The sequence below is a fragment of the Saccopteryx leptura genome, chromosome 10, assembly GCF_036850995.1.
Source record: "Saccopteryx leptura isolate mSacLep1 chromosome 10, mSacLep1_pri_phased_curated, whole genome shotgun sequence".
NCBI classification, from domain to species: Eukaryota; Metazoa; Chordata; class Mammalia; order Chiroptera; family Emballonuridae; genus Saccopteryx; species Saccopteryx leptura.
Genome location: NC_089512.1, coordinates 22612172 through 22635054, shown reverse-complemented (window position 1 = coordinate 22635054; position 22883 = coordinate 22612172). Strand labels below are relative to the sequence as shown.

At 39.5% G+C, this 22883-nt stretch overlaps 1 protein-coding gene across 4 annotated transcripts in view; it reads left to right on the top strand.

Annotated features, from left to right (window-relative positions):
• Nucleotides 1-22883, top strand: part of CMC1 (C-X9-C motif containing 1) — a 92819-nt gene that overhangs the window by 50352 nt on the left and 19584 nt on the right. The window contains exons 3-4 of one of the 4 annotated variants that reach the window (XM_066350740.1): nucleotides 3768-3832; nucleotides 8424-9032. The exons of the other annotated variants lie outside the window; for them this stretch is intronic. Of the exons in view, the coding sequence (XP_066206837.1) occupies nucleotides 3768-3832; nucleotides 8424-8540 (182 nt within the window). The 3' untranslated portion in view covers nucleotides 8541-9032. Of the gene's footprint in view, nucleotides 1-3767; nucleotides 3833-8423; nucleotides 9033-22883 lie in introns of those variants that run through there. 4 annotated transcript variants of the gene reach the window in all.

Sequence of the window (22883 nt, the reverse complement as noted above, 5' to 3'; positions counted from 1 at the left end):
TTTAAATATGAAAGCTGTTTATAGCGGAGGAAATTTGTGGGACAGTGAGCAGATTCGCTTAATTTTGTAAACCAGGAGCTGTTTACAGTCACGTTTCTGTGCTCCTTCAAGTCAAGTAGAGGGGGATGCATTCGGGGAGACACTAGAATCTATGTGAATGCCATAAATAAATTAAAAAAAAAAAGAAAGTCAAGTAGAGAAGACTTGATACAGTAAAAAGCAAGGATTTCCTTATAGCAAAGATTTTTATGTAGGGGGAATTATATGATCTGAGAAACTTAGCATTAAAAGGAGCCGTCGCGGTTAACTAGTCCCAGTTCAGTAATCCAATGATGAATGTGTGAGGCCTCTACTACAATTCAGGCTTTCATCACCTACTTCCCCTGAATTTTGTTGTTAGGTTTTTAGAAAACATCACTTTTTTTTTTTTTTTTTTTGTATTTTTCTGAAGCTGGAAATGGGGAGAGACAGACAGACTCCCGCATGCGCCCCACCAGGATCCACCCGGCACGCCCACCAGGGACGATGCTCTGCCCACCAGGGGGTGATGCTCTGCCCCTCCGGGGCGTCGCTCTGCCACAACCAGAGCCATTCTAGTGCCTGGGGCAGAGGCCAAGTAGCCATCCCCAGCGCCCGGGCCATCTTTGCTCCAATGGAGCCTTGGCTGCGGGAGGGGAAGAGAGAGACAGAGAGGAAGGAGGGGGGGGGGGAGAAACAAATGGGCGCTTCTCCTATGTGCCCTGGCCGGGAATCGAACCCGGGTCCCCCGCACGCCAGGCCGACACTCTACCGCTGAGCCAACCGGCCAGGGCCGAAAACATCACTTTTAATAAAAGTTTTCAATACTTAATTTATATAAGGAATATATTCTTCATATTCTAATTCTGGACAGTATTGATTCCCTGCTTTGAAAGTATTAATATTATTACTCTTTTTCCATATCCTGTCTTTAAGGTCCCAGTTTTTGTAGGTTGCAAAATTTATAACACTTAGGTTCTTTCTATAACCACAAATTCATTGCCTATTACACCTTCTTTCCTTATTTCTTTGTTTTGATTTATTGGTTGGCTAGATTTATTGTTAAATAGATAGTTTACTTAAGTTTATGTGGATTCTAGAATCCTAGATATCATTCATGTTTGGAAATGACTTCGTGTTTCCTTGTACAGGTACAACATATAGGGTGGGTATGAAATTCTCCGGTCATTGTTTTCTTTTCTTCAGGTGTTCGTGCATGTTGCGTTAGTATTTTATGGCATTGAACGTTGCTCTGGGAAATCCGGGGCCAGCCTGCTTTTCATCTCTGCCCCGCCTTGCAACCACTCTGCCATCTGTGATTTGACTTTTCTGCTTAGATACTAGAAAAAGTCTTTTTTTATCCTTCAGTTTGGTAACTTAATGAGGATATATTCTAGGTGTTGCTTGTTCTGTATCAGTTCCTTTTGGAACATACTGTGTTCTTCTGTTTTGCACATTTAGTTTTTTTAACGTAAAAAATTTTTTCTTAATATGCATGTTATTTAAAATATCCTTTTTCTTTTGCTTTTTAAAATTCTCTACCTCAGAGATATCAGACATCCTTGGTACTTAGAAATGGGAATAATTTTCTATGTTATTTGCTACATAGCAAATTACCCTAAAAGTTAGTGGCTAAAAACAGCATACATTTATTCTCACCGTTTTTGTGGGTCAGGAATCCAATATGATATAACTGGTTCCTCTGCTGCAGTCTCTCACAAGGCTGCAAGTAAGGTGTTGACTCAGAGTCTGTAGTTTCATCCCAGCACTTGACTAGGGAAGGATCTGCTTCCTAACTCACTCAGTGCTTGTTGGCAGCATTTAGGTCCCCATGGGATATTTTTTGTTGGCTTGTTTGTTTGTCTGTTTTTGTATTTTTCTGAAATGAGAAATGAGGAGGCAGAGAGACAGACTCCTGCATGTGCCTGACCAGGATCCACCCAGCATGTGCTCTGCCCATCTGGGGCATTGCTCCGTTGCAACCAGAGCCATTCTAGCGCCTGAGGTGGAGGCCATGGAGCCATCCTCAGAGCCCAGGCCAACTTTGCTCCTATGGGGCCTTAGCTGCGGCAGGGGAAGAGAGAGAGAGAGAAGAAGGAAAGGGGGAAGAGTGGAGAAGCAGATGGCGCTTCTCCTGTGTGCCCTGGCCGGGAATCGAACCCGGGACTTCCACACAACAGGCTGACGCTCCACCTCTGAGGCAGCTGGCCAGGGCCAGCCCATGGGATATTTTACTGACAGTCTCAGTTCCTTGTTCACTGTTGCCCAGAGACCCCCTGCTGTTCCCTGCCGCATGAGCCTTTCTCATGTGGCAGTTTTCTTCATAAAAGCATGAAAGCTGGGAAGGCAATAGGGAGCCTCTGCTAACAAGACAGAAGTCATGATCTTTTGTAACTCAATCATGGCAGTAATATTCCATCCTTCTTGTCATACCCCTGGATTAGAAGGAAATCTCTGGGTTTAGCCTACCCTCCAGGGGAGTGGTTCTCCCAAGGGCATGGATTCCAGGAGGCGGCGACTATTCCAGGACATCCTAGAGTCTGCTACCACAACAGTTGCTTATTGCACATTGGTTTCTCTGTGTTTGCATTAAGCTTTTAAAAAAATTTCCTCTATATTTACTATGATTATCTTAAGGCATTCTTATAAAGTCTCATGTGCATTTAAGCTCTATCTACTTTATTTCTTAGATATTTCTAATGTATTTACTTAGCACTATTATGAATTTGTTTTGGTCTTCCATTTATATTTTTATCTTCTCTTTCACTCTATTTTATCAACTATTCCTTGAAGCCTAGCTTTCTTGAGTTTATGTTTTATTAAGTTTTTTTTTATAGTGTGACATGTAGGATGAATTTTCTTTTCCTTGGTGTGTGTTTTCCGAGTTGCCCTGCGGTAGCTCTGGAGAAGAGTGGGTGAATTCTCGTTCATACTCCTGCTACCTTTTTCTGATATGATTGTCTTTCCTGCTGGGCTGTAGTGTGAGGGCTAAGGTGTGTTCTCTGTACTTCCCCGGAGCCCAGAGTAGAGGTTCAGGGAGAAAGAGCACACTGGCCAATGTATTCTTGTTGTTAAAAAGCCTTCCTAACGTTTCCTCCTTTCCTGTGGAGTTACCGTTCACGTATCCTCTCTGTTAAGCGTGGGGGCCTAAGAATGGCATACTCAGTGGCTTTTCGGCCTCTGCTGAGATATCCTTTGAAGTTGGGTAGAGGTTTTATTCTAAGGGGTTCTGCTTTGCTTTTTGCTTTTCTCTAGGATTTCTATTTATGCCTTCACTATGCTTCTGTCAAGAATGAAGTTGCTGGCCCTGGCCGGTTGGCTCAGCGGTAGAGTGTCAGCCTGGCGTGCGGGGGACCCGGGTTCGATTCCTGGCCAGGGCACATAGGAGAAGCGCCCGTTTGCTTCTCCACCCCCCCTCCTTCCTCTCTGTCTCTCTCTTCCCCTCCCGCAGCCAAGGCTCCATTGGAGCAAAGATGGCCCGGGCGCTGGGGATGGCTCCTTGGCCTCTGACCCAGGTGCTAGAGTGGCTCTGGTCTCAGCAGAGTGACGCCCTGGAGGGGCAGAGCATCGCCCCCTGGTGGGCAGAGCCTCGCCCCTGGTGGGCGTGCCGGGTGGATCCCAGTTGGGTGCATGCGGGAGTCTGTCTGACTGTCTCTCCCCGTTTCCAGCTTCAGAAAAATACAAAGAAAAAAATGAAGTTGCTGTTAGTGGGAATTCTCAGGATGTTTAAACTCATTTTCTTTCCCCAGTGTGTAAGGAATTTGGGACTAGGAGCCTCACTATGCTGACTGGCCAGAATCTTTCTTTCCTGACTGTTTGAAGTTTATATTATGAGACTCTGTGTGGCAGCTGCCCCTGCCCCCACTTTTTAAAACTCCTTTTGTTTATCTTACTGAGGAAAGGTTTATAAGTCTGCAAGATTCTGCAGTTATTATCCAGAACAGTCCTCAATATCTGCTGCTGGAATTGTTTTATTAGCATATAGACTAGCTTTCCAGTCCAGAAATTTATTTTCCTCTTTCTTCTCTAACTTTACCCTTAGTGTTGTTGCTGGGTGACGCTCTCTGAGGTGTACAGTTTAGTTTATGCCATTCCTCACTGCCTGTAGGATCAAGTCTAAACTGTTACATTACCCAGGATCTTATGTAAATCTGCTTTTACTAATCACAGTCTCATTCCCTGTCTTGATCTTCATTTCTGTTTAAATTGAAGGATTTTCTATTTCTCCATATATTCCCTGGTAGATTTTTTTTTTCCCCCTGAAGATGGAAACAGGAGAGACAGTCAGACAGACTCCCGCATGCGCCCGACCGGGATCCACCCGACACGCCCATCAGGGGGCGACGCTCTGCCCACCAGGGGGTGATGCTCTGCCCCTCCCGGGCGTCGCTCTGTTGTGACCAGAGCCACTCTAGCGTCTGGGGCAGAGGCCAAGGAGCCATCCCCAGCACCCGGGCCATCTTTGCTCCAACAGAGCCATGTCTGCGGGAGGGGAAGAGAGAGACAGAGAGGAAGGAGAGGGGGAGGGGTGGAGAAGCAAATGGGCGCTTCTCCTGTGTGCCCTGGCCGGGAATCGAACCCTGGACTTTTGCACGCCAGGCCGATGCTCTACCACTGAGCAAACCGGCCAGGGCCTCCCTGGTAGATTTTTAAATGGGCATACATCATGGTTTTGGACACTCAGTCTCCTGATCACCTTTCTGTAGAAACTTGTTCATTTGTCAAGATCCATCTATTCTATATCTGTGGCTGGCAGAGTAGCACTCAGATATGCTGTGGACCCCTTGCCATTGTGATTGGAACACTGGTATTAGGATTGGTTTAGGTGTTCTGTCTTGTTTCATATTTTGGATCACATTGATTTTTCCTGTCATTCTGTTCTAAAACTTGAAAGCTTTTTCTTTTTCTTTTTTTGCTCTAAATGCAGGAATTTGCATTTATTCCTGAGAAATGTGTTCTTTAATTTTTATTTTGAGCCTGGTTTGTTCATATTGTTGAGATTATTTTGAATCTCACGTCAACCTTCTCTTATACCTGTATATGCTAATTATACCTTTAGTGATTTCCTGTGAGTCCCAATAGAAATAGGAATTTTGTGGGAAGGTAAATGCAGTAGTTTCATTATTTTTGCCTCTTAATCTCAGCCAGTTCTGTTTTTTTTCCTCATGTCTGCAATGACGGGAGATATAAAAATGGTGATCCATATATGGACTAAGGCTGGATGGAGTAGGTGATACTAGAGAAGGGAGCCGCTTTTCATTGAATTAAGGAGAAGGTGAGAATGAGAGGTAAGAGGAAACGGGAGCAGACCCAGGGGATTGAAGAGGTGGCCACTGAAGAGAAGCTTGATGATGTCAAAAGTTTGATTTCAAATGCAAGAAGCAGTGAACCTGGACACATTCAGACTGAGGTAAACATGAAATATCCAAGATGTCTAGCTTTTGACAAAAATTTGCTTTGAGATTTCTAACACAAGGCATTACAAGGGTTTGAAATAACCCTTAGGCCTGTAAAGCCTGTGTTGATTTTCTTCCTGAGACCTTTTATATTGTTGATGTATCATTAATTTTGAACTGCATGGATCTCAAGTAAGGGAAGAGAGTAATTGTTATTTTAATGAGGAACCTATTTTAATTGGGTAAAATAAATGTGTAAAGTAGTGATTTTTTTTTTTAATTTAGAAGTTCACTTTAATGGGGTGACATTGATCAATAAGAGTTTCAGGTAAACATTTCTATAGCATTTGACCTGTTGATTGCGTTGTATGAAGAAGTGATTTTTTAAAAAGGCCTTTATAATATTAATGCCCAATTATGTAGAAAGTGCTATCACAGCATATGCCCATTAATAATACCTGTCAGTACCAGCTGTGGGGCAATTACATAAATGAATTTTTTTTTTTTTTTTTTTTTTTTTTTTTTTTTCCTTTTCTTTTTTCTGAAGCTGGAAACGGGGATAGACAGTCAGACAGACTCCCGCATGCGCCCGACCGGGATCCACCCGGCACGCCCACCAGGGGCGGTGCTCTGCCCCCCAGGGGGCGATGCTCTGCCCATCCTGGGCGTCGCCATATTGCGACCAGAGCCACTCTAGCGCCTGAGGCAGAGGCCACAGAGCCATGCCCAGCGCCCGGGCCATCTTTGCTCCAATGGAGCCTTGACTGCGGGAGGGGAAGAGAGAGACAGAGAGGAAAGCGCGGCGGAGGGGTGGAGAAGCAAATGGGCGCTTCTCCTATGTGCCCTGGCCGGGAATCGAACCCGGGTCCTCCGCACGCTAGGCCGACGCTCTACCGCTGAGCCAACCGGCCAGGGCATAAATGAATTTTATCAAAGTCTATCAAATGAATTTTATCAAATAGAACTGGTATTACTATTATGAAATCCTTATTTTAATTATTATGGCTGCAAAACAGAGACATGCTGTTTTCCCATTAGAGTGCAAAAATTTCTGTAATTGCTTCATTTTCTTACAGAATAAATAGCTTTCTAAAGTTGCAAATTATGTAGTTAAATAGGAGAATTTGGGATAGTATTTCCTTTTTGTCAGATGAAATAAATTCCACTCTTCTACACTGTGGGAAAAGTCCATTTTTATTATGTATCTCAATTATCAAATGGATTCGGGAAAGTTTTTCATAGGACTTTACACACGAAATAAGATGAACAACTTACAATATATAGCTACATGGACATTGTTCAGTACCAGAAGTTAACTGCTACACTGTTTGCATTTCATTAAAAAAAAAAAAGTAAAACTCTAATTACTAGTTAAAAAGCTAATGGAAACTGAATTAAAGTCAACATAAAGGAATAATACCAGAAATCCTAAATTTGCTGATGCTAATGATTTCAATAATTTTTATAAATGAAAAAATTACTTTAACATGGAAATCTATCATCCCTCCCCCTCCCATACTCTCTTTGGGAACTAGGTTTGTGTCCACTGACATATAAGAGAGAGAACTTGGGTTCTTAGTGCATGCCAATAGGGCAGCTTCTGGCTCTGTCGTTCCAGAACATGAGCCATGTTTCCTGTCACTCAGAGAACTAGTTACATTTGACCTGAGGGTTGGGTTAGTTAACTAAACTTATTCATTCTCCGGTTACCCAGGTAGAAGTTGCAGAGATGACTAGTCTATGCTCCTAACTTTTTAGAAAAAAACCAGAAGAATCTGTAGACTTTGGAAAGAGTGGAGAATGCTGTTTCCACACTCTGTTGCGCTAGAAATACTGTTTTTTACAGTGGATTCATTTTAATCTGAGTTCGTGTTTTGCTTTAAGGTTTTAACTCAGAATTTGTATTTGTCTTTAATCTTTACTCTTTACTTCGATTTAGTGACATCTGAAAATTAAGCCTTGTCTGATTCCCATAAGAGCGACTTAGTTGGCATTAGTAGCTATGCCTTCCTTTTGGTGGTTGGTGGAATGTCCACCTTTATTGTGTTTAGAAATCCAGTCCTGGAAATTTAGTCTTAACTGCAGTTAATCTTCCTACAGGTTCATTTTTCTTATAAATATTTTGATCAGTCTTACAGAATTAGACACTAGAGTATTTGTATTATGCAATGATGTTATTATTTCACTTTAAGTTTTTCTCCAAAATTCTCCTCAGTAGGGCCTACCTTGACAACCCTATGTAAAATTGAACCCAGTATTTACACTCTCCCATAACCCCACTGATCTCTCTCCCTTTTTCTGTAACCCTTACTGCATTGTAATTTATTACAATATCAGGTTTCTTGTCTGTGTCTTCCTTTTGAATAAGCTTCACAAGGGCAGAGAACCTGGTTTGTTTTACTCCTTTGACCGAAATGCCTAGAACAGGAATAGAAATACTCAGTATTTAACAAAAGAGTGAATTACAAATATATTGTTTGGATTGTGTTTCTACTGTTGTTGAGGAGAAGAGTTAGCATGCAGTAGGCCAGTAGTAGCTTTCCAAAATTCTTTTCAACTGGCCTATTGTAAGAAATTTTTAAAGTGCAATCCAATGTACACATATACCTATGCCTTTTCATGTGTATGTATGAGTTTTATAGATGACATGTACAGTGTACTCGGATATTTCCTGTTCACTTTCATTTTTAAAAACAAAATTTTGCAGTCTAAATTTTCACGATCCACAAGAGTTGCAGACTGCAGTTCATATCAGGCAATAGGTACAACACAGACATTTTTAATGTCACTAGACCTCATTTTCCCTTTGTCTTATATGGCTGTATGGAAGTGTTTTATTTTAATTTCAGATTTAATTTGAAAGTACTTGCAGTTCTCAAGTTTCTGTGTCCATTAGCTGCTATTATGAGAAACTGATTCTTTCAAAATCTATGGATCAGTTATTTAGTAAAAATGAATTTAATTTGTATGTAATATGTGCAGTTTCTCTCAGTGTCTTTATTTTTTTAGGTTTGGGCACATTTCTTATTGATGGAAGAAGAGCTCCTTCCCAATATATGGGAACAAGTAATTAGGAGACAGAAATGGAACTGCAGTGGAGTTAAAAGGCAGCAACATTCATTTTGAGATCTGAATAATATCCAGGCCAAGTGGTTTGGTAACAGATTGTTAGAAATCTTAATTCATCTCTTCCCCCAGCTGTTGTAAGACTTAACAGGCCAGGAATTATGCATATATTCAATTAACTAGAAAGTGACAGATACCTCCCATGAAAAATGTAATGATGAGACTTCTTAAATGATTGGTCATTATTTTATACCATATCATATTTTATACTGATAACGGGAGACCTAGGCGGCAATAAATTCTATTTGACAAAAAATATGATGATTCTGTATTTTTAAAGTTTGTACCTTTCAAGAAAGGTCTTTTGAGCTTAAAGTCAGCAATGCAGCTGCTGCTTGAATTTACTTTTTAAAACACTGAATTATTCATTTCCATAAACAAAACTTCTTTAGTAATGATTTAGCATTAATTTATTTCTCTTTATTTCTATCAACCCTATTGAAATCCTATTTTAAAATTAAAAAATATTCTTTGTGGAAACTAACAAATAAGACTGACAGATACTTTCTCTATTTTCTTCAGTTCTTAAGAAAGAAATTTTAAAATCATTTAAACATTTTTTAAGTTTTAAATATTTTATTTCAATTCATTTTTTGTTATTTTAATGAGTAATAAAATATAGAACAAATGTTGAAATTCTTATTTAGCAGTGTCTTGTAAGTGGCTTTTTAAGACCAGACCCCATATTATTGACCTGTTAGATTTTGCCATAATGCTTTATGAATGAATCTGATCAACAGTTATTATCTTGGATTCTGACCATGTAAAATAATTAGAAATAATTAAAGTAATCATTAATTTTATCATTTTCCCTCAGAGGTTGATTCATAGACAGTATAATAAGGGGGAGATGGTAAAGATTTCTGTTTTACATTTTTGGAATTCTATCCACCTTTGCAACTGTGAGATGGGTCTTTTAAGTTTTGTGCTGCCTTTCTAGTAGCCTGTGAGCCCTTCCCCCTTCGTTCTGTTATTAGTCATTGCATGTGCCCTCCTTCTTGGGCAATCAGTGTTTTACTGCCATGTGATATTTCTTGTCATTTCCCCATAATGGCTGCGTTATTTTTTATTGTTTAATGTTAAGTGCGCCATTGCTTTGTTGCTTTATTGGAGACTTCTGAGGGCAGCAAACTATTTGTTGGCTTACTAAATGTTTCATAATCTAATAGAGGCAAAGAAACTGCTTTATTTTATTATTATTATTTTTTTTTACAAGGACAGAGAGAGAGTCAGAGAGAGGGATAGATAGGGACAGACAGACAGGAATGGAAAGAAATGGAATCAATTGTCAGTTTTTCGTTGTGACACCTTAGTTGTTCATTGATTGCTTTCTCATATATGCCTTGACCGCGGGCCTTCAGCAGACCAAGTAACCCCTTGCTCAAGCCAGCGACCTTGGATCCAAGCTGGCAAGCTTTTTGCTCAAGCCAGATGAGCCCGTGCTCAAGCTGGCGACCTCGGGGTCTCAAACCTGGGTCCTCGGCATCCCAGTCTGATGCTCTATCCACTGCACCACCGCCTGGTCAGGCGAAACCGCTTTATTATATAAAGTAGCATCCATTCAAACAAAATGTTCTTCTTACCTCATGGGCTTCCTGGAGCACACGTTTAGAGAGGTTTAGCAACCAATTCATAATGCATTCAGGTGGGCTTGGAGGTAGTCTAAACTTTCAGTTAAGGATCCATTTTGATTCCCTGTGTTAGGCTCCTCTGGGAAGCAGATTTACAATGCCCATCATGACTGGCACTGCCTCCCAGGACTCTGGAAAGTATGAGGCCTGTGGAATTAGAGGTGGGGAAGTAAGAGATGGGAACTTCTCCATTTAATTCCTCTGCTTCTACGGCTGCGATGCTATTTAGAATTATTACAAGACTTCTGCTTTAATTGGAGTTAAGTAAGTGATAGTATATTTCAATGGAAGAACCACATGTGTGTGATTTTCTTAGAGCTGAAGTGTTCAAGAAAGCCTCTCAAGCTGATGACACAGCTCGCCGTCAGCTAGGAGCCATTAGGCAGACATACTTTGTTCTTCTGCTGTGCAGTGTCTGAGAAGCAAAGTTAGCGGTTTAAAATGGGAGATTTTAATTTTATCAACAGAAACACTTGAGGCCAGAAGGGAATGGCAAGAAATATTCAAAGTAATGCAGAACAAGAACATACAACCAAGACTACTTTATCCAGCAAGGCTATCATTTAAAATTGAAGGAGAAATAAAAAGCTTTACAAACAAAAAAAACCCTCAAGGAATTCATTGCAAGCAAACCAAGGCTGCAAGAAATGCTAAGGAACCTGTTGTAAACAGATCAAAGGAAAAAAAGAATATAGCAAAAGAGGAATACAGTTTTAAAGAAAAAAAAGGGCAATAAACAATTACTTATCAGTAATAACCTTAAATGTTAATGGATTAAATGATCCGATCAAGAGACATAGGGTAGCTGCGTGGATAAGAAAACAGGACCCATACATATGCTGTCTACAAGAGACACACCTTAAATCAAAAGATGCACACAGACTGAAGATAAAAGGATGGAAAAAAATATTTCACGCAAATGGAAATGAAAAAAAAGCTGGGGTAGCAATACTTATATCAGACAAAATGGACTTTAAAACAAAGACCATAGTTAGAGATAAAGAAGGTCACTACATAATGATAAAGGGAGCAATCCAAAAGGAAGATATAACCATTATAAATATCTACGCACCTAATATAGGAGCACCTAAATATATAAAGCAGACTTTGATGGATATAAAGGGCGAGATCAACAGCAATACTATAATAGTAGGGGATTTCAATACCTCATTAACATCATTAGATAGATCCTCAAGAAAGAAAATTAACAAAGAAACAGCAGACTTAAAGGACATATTAGATCAACTTGATTTAATAGATATCTTCAGAACCTTTCACCCTAAAACAGCAGAATATACATTCTTTTCAAGCGCTCATGGTACATTCTCTAGAATAGACCACATGTTAGGGCACAAAAGCAGTCTCAACAAATTTTAGAAGATTGAAATCATATCGAGCACTTTCTCTGATCACAATGGCATTAAACTAGAAATCAACCACAATAGAAAAATTGAAAAACATTCAAACACTTGGAAACTAAATAGCACGTTATTAAATAATGAATGGATTAACATTGAGGTCAAAGAAGAAATTAAAAAATTCCTAGAAACAAATGATAATGAGCATACATCAACTCAAAATTTATGGGACACAGCAAAAGCAGTCCTGAGAGGGAAGTTTATAGCATTACAGGCATACATCAAGAAGCTAGAAAAAGCTCAAATAAACAACTTAACCCTGCATCTAAAAGAACTAGAAAAAGAACAGTAAGTAAAGCCCAGAGCTAGTAGAAGGAAGGAAATAATAAAGATCAAAGCAGAAATAAATTACATAGAGGCTAAAGAAACAATATAGAGGATCAATGAAACCAGGAGCTGGTTCTATGAAAAGGTAAATAAGATCGATGAACCTTTAACCAGACTCAACAAGAAAAAAAGAGAGAGGACTCAAATAAAATTAGAAACGAGAGTGGAGAAATAACAACTGACACAACAGAAATACAAAATATTGTAAGAAAATACTATGAAGAACTGTACGCCAAAAAACTAGACAACCTAGATGAAATGGACAAATTCCTTGAATCATATAATCTTCCAAAAATCAATCTGGAAGAATCAGAAAACCTAAACAGACCAATTACAACAAATGAGATTGAAACAGCTATCAAAAAACTCCCAAAAAAGAAAAGTCCTGGGCCTGATGGCTTCACAAGTGAATTCTACCAAATATTCAAAGAAGAACTAACTCCTATCCTTCTCAAGCTATTTCAAAAAATTAAAGAGGAAGGAAGACTTCCAAACTCCTTTTATGAGGCGAGCATAATTCTGATTCCAAAACCAGGCAAAGACAACACAAAAAAAGAAAATTATAGGCCAATATCCCTGATGAACTTAGATGCAAAAATCCTCAACAAAATATTAGCAAACCGGATCCAGCAATATATGAAAAAAATCATACACCATGATCAAGTGGGATTTATTCTTGGGAGGCAAGGCTGGTACAATATTTGCAAATCAATCAATGTGATTCATCACATAAACAAAAGAAAGGAGAAAAACCACATAATAATTTCAATAGATGCAGAAAAAGCATTTGATAAAATCCAGCACCCATTCATGATCAAAACTCTCAGCAAAGTGGAAATACAAGGAACATACCTCAACATGATAAAGGCCGTCTATGACAAACCCACAGCCAACATCATACTCAATGGGCAAAAATTAAAAGCAATCCCCTTAAAATCAGGAACAAGGCAGGGGTGCCCCCTTTCACCACTCTTATTCAACATAGTTCTGGAAGTCCTAGCCACAGCAATCAGACAAGAAAAAGAAATAAAAGGCATCCAAATTGGAAAAGAAGAAGTAAAACTATCATTATTTGCAGATGACATGATATTGTACATAGAAAACCCTGAAGTCTCAGTCAAAAAACTACTAGACCTGATAAATGAATTCGGCAAGGTGGCAGGATATAAAATCAATAGTCAGAAATCAGAGGCATTTTTATACACTAATAATGAACTGTCAGAAAGAGAAATCAAGTAATCAATCCCCTTTACCATTGCAACCAAAAAAATAAAGTACCTAGGAATAAATCTAACCAAGGAGATTAAAGATTTGTACTCAGAAAATTATAAAACATTGATAAAAGAAATCAGGGAAGATACAAATAAGTGGAGGCATATACCATGCTCATGGTTAGGAAGAATAAACATCATTAAAATGTCTATATTACCCAAAGCAATCTATAAATTTAATGCAATACCGATTAAAATACCAATGACTTACTTCAAAGATATAGATCACATATTCCAAAAATTTATATGGAACCAAAAGAGAACACGAATAGCCTCAGCAATCTTGAAAAGGAAGAATAAAGCGGGAGGTATCACACTTCCGGATGTCAAGTTATATTATAAGGCCATTGTACTCAAAACAGCATGGTACTGGCATAAGAACAGGCACATAGATCAATGGAACAGAACAGAGAACCCAGAAATAAACCCACAGCGTTATGGATAACTGATATTTGACAAAGGAGGTAAGGAAATACAATGGAGTAAAGACAGCCTCTTCAACAAATGATGTTGGGAAAATTGGACAGCTACCTGCAAAAAAATGAAACTAGACCACCAACTTACACCACTCACAAAAATAAACTCAAAATGGATAAAAGACTTAAATGTAAGCCGTGAAACCATAAGCATCTTAGAGGAAAACATAGGCAGTAAGCTCTCTGACATCTCTCGCAGCAATATATTTGCTGATTTGTCTCCACAGGCAAGTTAAATAAAAGACAGGATAAACAAATGGGACTTTATCAAACTAAAAAGCTTCTGCACAGCTAAAGACAATAAGAACAGAATAAAAAGACAAACTACACAATGGGAGAATATATTTGACATTGCGTCTGATAAGGGGTTAATAACCAAAATTTATAAAGAACTTGTAAAACTTAATACCAGGAAGACAAACAATCCAATCCAAAAATGGCCAAAAGAAATAAATAGACACTTCTCCAAAGAGGACACACAGATGGCCAATAGGCATATGAAAAAATGTTCAACATCACTACTGATTAGAGAAATGCAAATTAAAACCACAATGAGATATCAGCTCACACCAGTCAGAATGGCGCTCATCAATAAAACAACACAGAATAAGTGCTGGCGAGGATGTGGAGAAAAGGGAACCCTCCTGCACTGCTGGTGGGAATGCAGACTGGTGCAGCCACTGTGGAAAACAGTATGGAGATTCCTCAAGAAAATAAAAATCAAACTGCCTTTTGACCCAGCTATACCACTGTTTGGAATATACCCCAAGAACACCATAGCACTGTTTGAAAAGAAGAAATGCACCCCCATGTTTATGGCAGCATTGTTCACAATAGCAAAGATTTGGAAACAGCCCAAGTGTCCATCAGAGGACGAGTGGATTAAAAAGCTTTGGTATATATATACTATGGAATACTACTCAGCCATTAGAAATGATGACATAGGATCTTTTACAACAACATGGATAGGCCTTGATAACATTATACTGAGCGAAAGAAGTAAATCAGAAAAAACTAAGAACCATATGATTCCATACATAGGTGGGACATAAAGATGAGACTCAGAGACATGGACAACAGTGTTGGGGTTACAGGGTGGGGGGAGGAGAGGGAGGGGGTTGGGGGAGGGGAGGGGCACAAAGATCATGGCTTGTCAGCATTTGCCATATTCCCCCTTTAAGTAATAGACAGACAGCAAATATTTACTTACGGTGTTTCCACTATAAAGACTGCTGTCTTAGGGACAAAAGCTGATGAACTATTTCAGCAGTTCCTCCTTCTTCAAACACTTATATGTCAACATAGAGCTCCATGTTTCATAGGACATACTCAAGCTCACTCCATGCTCCCTGGAGCTTTAGCACAAGGCAATGCCCCCTTTTTTTCTTTCTTTTCTTTTTCTCTTTTTTTTTTGTTTTGTTGATGTATTTTTTTCTTTTATTTATTTATTTTTTGTATTTTTCTGAAGATGGAAATGGGGAGGCAGTCTGACAGACTCCCGCATGCGCCTGACCGGGATCCACCTGGCATGCCTACCGGGGGGAATGCTCTGCCCATCTGGGGTGTTGCTCTGTTGCAACCAGAGCCATTCTAGCGACTGAGGCAGAGGCCATGGGGCCATCCTTAGTGCCCGGGGTGGCTTTGCTCCGGTGGAGCCTTGGCTGCGGGAGGGGAAGAGAGAGACAGAGAGGAAAGAGAGGGGGAGGGGTGGAGAAGTATATGGGCGCTTCTTCTGTGTGCTCTGACTGGGAATCAAACCCGGGAATCCTGCACACCAGGCCAAGGCTCTACCACTGAGCCAACCGGCCAGGGCCTAGGAATGCCCTTGTTGAGCAAGCTACCCAAAAGAAAATTATATGGAGCAACCACGACAGACTGAGCAAGTCAGTCTCATACTATTCATCACCAGAACGCTGCAGCCCGGTGTAAACAGTTTCAACTTTCTCGGGAAGCAGCACGGCAGATTGGGAAATCCTGTCCAAGGGGTCCTATACTGCCCCTTCATTTGGAGTTAACCCTCAAGGACCCCTACCAGGACAACTTTGGCAGATGAATGTTACTCATATACCTTCATTTGGCAAACAGTCGTATGTCCACATTACAGTAGATACATATTCCAGATGTATAGTAACCTCTGTCAGAACAGGAGAGGCTGCTAAGCATGTTATAGCTCATTGTCTGTATGCATTGTTCTATTATTGGATTTCCTAAACTGGCTAAACTGAAAATGCTCCTGCATATGGAGCAAAAGCATTTACTGTATTTTGTCATGCTTACAATCTTTAAAGTTAAGGTATTATTAAAGTGTACTCAGCAAACATTTTAAGGTCAATTAAAAAAAAATTTAAAAGGGGGTAGTCATATCCTGGAATTCCTACTAGTCTACCATATCATGCTTTTTACTTAAAAAAAAAAAATTACATTTCTTTTGAATGCTGATGAACAGGAGACACCAAATCTTTTTAGCCTGCAAACTACTACCTTCTTTATTAGATCCAGCTAATAACACTGTTTTGTCTTTTGCCAAATAGCCCCAGATATATGGAAAAGATTTATATAGGCGGATGGAGATCCTCAAACCCCTCAGCGAGATCTTCGGAGCATGGCTTTTAAGATACCTAGAGGCAGAAAAAGCCCAATAGAGATCAGGGGAACTACCAGCTTTTAGGATACACCCTTAAAGGCTCCAACACCCCAAAGGGGTCTCATAGGATGCCATCTGGGTCCTGCTTCAATAGTGGAAAGGAAGGTCATTGAGCTAAAGCCTGCCAGGCTTACATGCCTCTGCTGTGAGGAAACAGGGACACTGGAAGGTAGGCTTCCCCCTCGCTCCTCTAAGGGAGGGTTCAGTCTCTTCCAGCCCTGATCCAGCCACCTATGACCTAACCTTGCCCAGAAAGCTGGGATTGGCCACTGAAGGCTGAAGGTGCCCAGGGCCATCGGCCCCATCTACGACACTGTGGACAAGCCTAGGGTATTTCTTCCAAGAAGCAGGTAAACTGATCTCATTTGCACAAGGGCCACTTAACTATGTCCTGCCTGAATAGTCAGATTTTTTATTCTTCCCTTGAAGATCTCTGTTGTGGGTGTTGATAGTCCTATTTTATGCTGCTTTGTTTAATATATAGTGTCTCCTTTATTCCTCCTACCTCAATGCCCTACTCATATTTCAGGCTGGGACCTACTCCTAATTTAGAGCTCTTTCCCCCTTTTGCCAGCTTCTATTATGAATCTACCTTTGCCACCCAGCTTAGTGTATCCCAAGGTTCTCTTTACCATGCCATAGTCGCAGAGCTCCAGGGAAAAGCAACCTGCTCTCATCTCTCCAGGCAGAGGAGAACAGAAGCTCCATATCCATGCATGCTGCAAATGGCTTTTCCAGTCTACCTGAATCATTACCAGCTAGAAGCAGCGGTCATTGAGACTTGGACATGAGCTGCAAAGTATAGAATGGTGACAACAATTCCAGTGCCATGTGGACTTTTCCTGTGGGGAACTTTCCTGAACTCCTAACAGACTGAACTATGGTTGGGTTGCATTTTTCAGGGATTGGGCATGGTGATGGGGCCAACTTGGACTTGGTGAACATGTTAAGGACACTACTCTTTTATGGATTCTTGCTGTATTGGCCAAGAGTTTGCTTAAAGGCTTTTAATCACTGTAAAAAAAAAATAGAAGACTGGATAAAGAAGATGGGGCACATATACACCATGGTATACTATATTCAGCTAGAAGAAATGATGACATCGGATCACTTACAGCAGAATGGTGGAATCTTGATAACATTATGCGGAGTGAAATAAGTGAATCAGAAAAAAAACAAGAACTGCAGAATTCCATACATTGGTGGGACATAAAAGCGAGACTAAGAGACATGGACAGGAGTGTGGTGGTTACGGGGGGTGGGGGGAGGGAATGAGGGAGAGGGGGAGGGGGAGGGGTACAAAGAAAACTGGATAGAGGGTGACGGAGGACGATCTCTCTTTGGGTGATGGGTATGCAACAGAACTAAATGACAAGATAATCTGGAAATGTTTTCTTTGAATATATGTACCCTGATGTATTGATGTCACCCCATTAAAAAAATTTAGTTATTAAAAAAAAGATTTTACATAAATAATTGTGGCTTTAAAAAATTGTGGCTTTAGACTACAAAATAAATCCATTTCTGCAGGGCAAACAATGATCTGGAATCAGTTAAAAGCTGCACCTTTAAACATGGGGCATGTGCACTGGTTGTTAGTCTGTGCTTGCACTGTTAATTTTATATACCATATTTCCCCATATGTAAGATGCATTTTTTTTTGAAAAATTTGGTGTCTAAAAACTGGGTGCGTCTTATATAGTGACTGTAGACTTTTTTACTTGCATTTCCCACTTTTTCACGTGGATGAGGAGTTGTATGAATTTTGTGATGAATAAAAATTGAGTTCAATAACTTTATGTAATACATTTTTTTTTCAAATTTTGGGCCCCAAAATTAAGGTGTGTCTTATACATGGGAGCATCTTACCTTGTACATGGGGAAATACGGCATATTTATATTCATTCATGTATAAGTATGTATAATGATGTATATATTAGAGAAGTAAATTCTATAGGTAATGTATATTGCATACAATATAAACAATATATAAATATGTATAATTAGAGAAGTATGTTTTTTAAAATACATAAGCATAAAATATGTAAATATAATATATATCATATTTGAAAAATTTCTGTCATTTTCATCTGAATTACTGAATTTTCTAACAAGCAAAACAATACTTGCTATTCAATGAATGCAACAAATAATTTAGCTTTATACATCTCCTCCATCTTAAATTTGAAGAGAATTAAGGAATGAAAGAGGACAATTTATTTCATGTTCTCTTTAGTAGTAAGAATTACAAATATGTACATGTTTTATTATTTTAGGGTTCACTACGTTTTACCTAGCTCAGCAAAGACGGGTCAGTATGTCCTGCTTCTTCTGAAAAGTCATATAGAAATCATTGGTGTCTTAGATATGTGCCTGCTTTTTGGAGTTGGCAGTGAAAAGAGTATGATTTTAAAAAGAACTGTTTCTTTGCCCACCTTGTAAACATCTGTGCCTGAAACAAGACTCTTCTCTGAGCGTAATTAATCCTTAATAAAACCATATTCCTAACTAGTTGAGCTGATAAATAGTGAGGTTTGTTTTAAAGAAGTCAAGTTTATTTTATGTCAATTTTCTATTTGCCCTGTATAAGATATATTTAATTACTTTATTCCATCTCTGTGTTCAATTTAATCAGATTCTGCTACATATTGGTGCTCAAATTAGAATAATTCTTTAATCAACTGTGTTATCCATGCCATGGTAGACTGGAATGGAAGAGCTACTCTTGGCATATTGAAGATGTGTGCATTTGATTTTCTATTGTAATTTAAAAGTAAAATCAGAAATATTGATTTCTACTTGACTGGAGAGATGATTTAGTTTGAATATCAGTCTGATCTTAATAAAGTGAGAATTAATTGAGTTGGAGGTATTAGATATTCAGTGATGTTAACTGAACCATGATCAATCTAGAGAGAAGCTTTCTTTTGTACTATGTTGGAATTATCAAATAGCTCATGCACTACAATGTCAAATAATCTTTTCATGTTCATCCTTCTACCTTCTTGTCTCATTATGTGCACCACTAAATTCATTCTATACACATACTAATCTTTAAAGTAGCAAGCTAATAAATCACAATTTAATAGAAAATTAAAAGTATAATTTTGTCATAAAATGCTATTGTTGTCAGAATTTTATAATGATATATTTTCTAGTACCTAATTTTAAAACCAAGTGATAAAAACCTCTAGTTTTCAAGTACACTTGGGACTTTAAAAAAAAATCTTAGTTTTACTTTTTTTTAATGTTCAACCTTGTTAAGAATAAAGTGAGTGATACCGAATTATTTTAATGTTTATTTCCAGAAACAAACAGAGTCTGTAGCATTATATTGGTCTGAAATGTGGCATGGGCTTTTCATTTATTTTAAGAGTGTGATAGCAATATCATAAGTGTTGTGAAAATATAAATGGTGAGATAACACCTCCATGGGACTTGCTCTTAAGTAGTAAAATTGTAAAGTCTTTAAATAAACTGCAGCCAGAATGGAAAGGATCAATTTGCCTTGTTAACTAGGGATGCTACGTTTATTAAATGTCTAATTAAATTTAGTATAACATGTCTTTTACTCTAATTTTTTCTTTAAAACTGAGAATTTGGATTGTCAGATTTCTTCCATGTTGGCAGTTGGTGTGACCATGTTAAATGAAAAGAAAACCAATAGTGTGGCTTTTGATGATGTCATTTCATTGGGAGAGTGCTTTTCACTCGACCTGGGTATGATGGGAATAGTAGGATCTCGGTAGTTTATTTTACAAAAAGTAGTGTCCACATTTGTGTTTGAGAACAATTAGCATTTAATGAAATTAAGCCATACATGCAGAAATATCCCTAGTGTGATGAATGGGGTTTTCTTAGTGAGATGGAGAGGGAATTCCCCCACCCATCAGTTGTTGCTAAGCAGCAATTCAGGGGGGAGGGCTTGTTTTGGAAAAAAATGGAAGGACATGACTTTTTCACTCTGCTCATCAAAGCCAAAGCTCCTCTTATCTGGACTCGACTCACCTCCCCACCAAAACTACTTACTTTTTAAAAAAAATTACATTTTGTATGGTTGACACACATACAGACTACCAAAGCACAGTGCCAACATGCTTGCTTCTTCAGTTTTTATTCCCTAGAGCCCCGGCTTTCCTCTTCTGAGACTGCCCCCAGTTATGAGTTTCTTACACAGTCTTCCACACTGATTTCTGCTTACTCAGACATCCGTCTTTCTAGATACATGCATACGCACACTTGTATGTGTATATTTTAAACCCAGATGGTAACATACTATTAATAGATCTTCTGCACTTTGCTATTTTCTTGAAGATCATTCCTTATCAGTGGACTTTTTTTTAGTGGCTGCCTAGTATTCTGTGCTTCTACTTTGGGTGTGGGCGTGACTGTGGGCGTGACTGTCAGATTAAAAGAAAGATGGTAAGTGGGTTTTAATGGTGTCAAGACTTTTTTTTTATGTAAAAATACTTTTTGCTTCAGCTAAGAGAAGATAGGATTAGACACGGCTGGTGATATATCATTCTCTTAATGATTCCCTACATGTGATTTGTATTATATATTTATATATGTTATATATTTCTTTTAAGAAAGACACACCATAGTTATTTTTATATTTGAGTTGCCTACTGTGTAGATTTGGAGAACTTTTCACCATAATTGATGCTGTTTTTTAAGGGAGATGCCAAGCTCTCTCAGATCTTTTAAGGAGCAAAGCAAGGTGTTAAATACATAAATTTGCAAATCAGATTATGAGGTGGGTGACCCAGGAGTCATCAGTAGTCTAGAAACCACTTCCAATAAGAGGAAGGGAGCAGCATTCACATGGGCTCTGAACCAGATGAAGGGAAAGAATGAGAATGTTATTTCCTATAGTATTTGATGAGGAGGCAGCATTGGACTTACTCTAGTTTTTTTGCAGGCTATAAGCCTCCCAACCCCAAGACACACACACACATACACACACACACACATGAGCGCACGCATACACACACGAACTGGCTACCTTGTGAGATAGGAGTTTTCTGTCACTACAATTGTTTAAACAGCAAGGTGGATGGGGAAGGACATTCTGAATTAAGAGTAGATTAGCCTGACCAGGCAGTGATGCAGTGGATAGAGCATCAATTGGCCTGGGACGCAGAGGACCCAGGTTCAAAACCTGTTTGCCGGCTTGAGCTTGGGCTCATCTGATTTGAGCCTGGGCTTATAGACATGACCCCATTGTTTCTGCCTTGAGCTCAAGGTCACTGACTTGAGCAAGGGGTCACTGGCTTGCCTGGAGCCCCCTACCCCTCGGTCAAGGCACATATGAGGAAGCGATTAGTGAACAACTAAGGTGCCGCAGTGAAGAGTTGATGCTTCTCATCTCTCTCCCTTCCCGTCTGTCCTCTTTCTCTTTAAAAAAGAAAGTTTAGATTAAATGATCTCTTAGGTACTTCGCATTCTAACGACGTCCATCCCAGAAGTCCAGAACAAGGCAGAGGTCCTTTCCTGGATCCTCCATGAGTGGTTAGTAGTGGTCACTGTTGGCCTGTACCCATCCCAAGAATAGGCTGTACAACCACTTGCAAATGAAAACATATGGAAGGTTAGTTTATTGCTTGCATTATTAAAAGCATTGATCTGACTTATGTGATTCTACTTGTTGTTAGGGGGTGTGAGAGAATGGATCAGCCACTAGGAGATGGCAAGGAAGCCCAAAAGTCTGGATGTTAGAAGTGTGCCCGTTCCTTGTTGGCTCTTTTGATTAATCTTCCTTAACGAACAGGTCCTTTACCTTTGAAGGCTGTGGGAGGAGCTCAGAGGGAACATGTAACAAGAATGTATAAAGCACACTCATTCACACACATTCATATTCTCTCGTCATTTTCTGAATCTTCCTCCTCTGTCACTATTCCTAATACAGATTCTACTTCTTGGGGAGACTTATAACATCGTTTACAGCAGCGGTTCTCAACCTGTGGGTCGCGACCCCGGTGGGGGTCGAACGACCAAAACACAGGGGTCGCCTAAAGCCATTGGAAATACATATTTTATTTAAAAATGTATTGTATAATAAATATGTATTTTCCAATGGCTTTAGGCGACCCCTGTGTTTTGGTCGTTTTCCGATGGCTTTAGGCGACCCCTGTGTTTTGGTCGTTCGACCCCCGCCGAGGTCACGACCCACAGGTCGAGAACCACTGGTTTACATCTTTTGAAAAGGTGGGTGGATTCGTTGCTCTCCTGGGCTGCATTAGCTTTGGTGCTTCCCTTGACTGTACTAGCCTGTACTAATGTGTACCTTTCAAATTCTGGTAGCACTTGAAATCTGATACTCAAAATTTAGCATTTCATTTTAAACTGCTTAGAGAAGCCACTTTTTAATGTGTGAAATCCTTATTTTATATATTTGAAAGCAGTTCTGGAAAACGGGTGTGGAACCAGAGAGGGGGTATCCAGTGCTATTTTATTTTAGGGGATTGCTGAGTAGCGATGAGCTGTAGCGCACTTTCTCCTGTGGTAGTGACAGGATGTGCAGTGTCATCCCTGCTCACTTCCCAGGCCCCTGCTGTAACCTCCTGGGAGGTAACG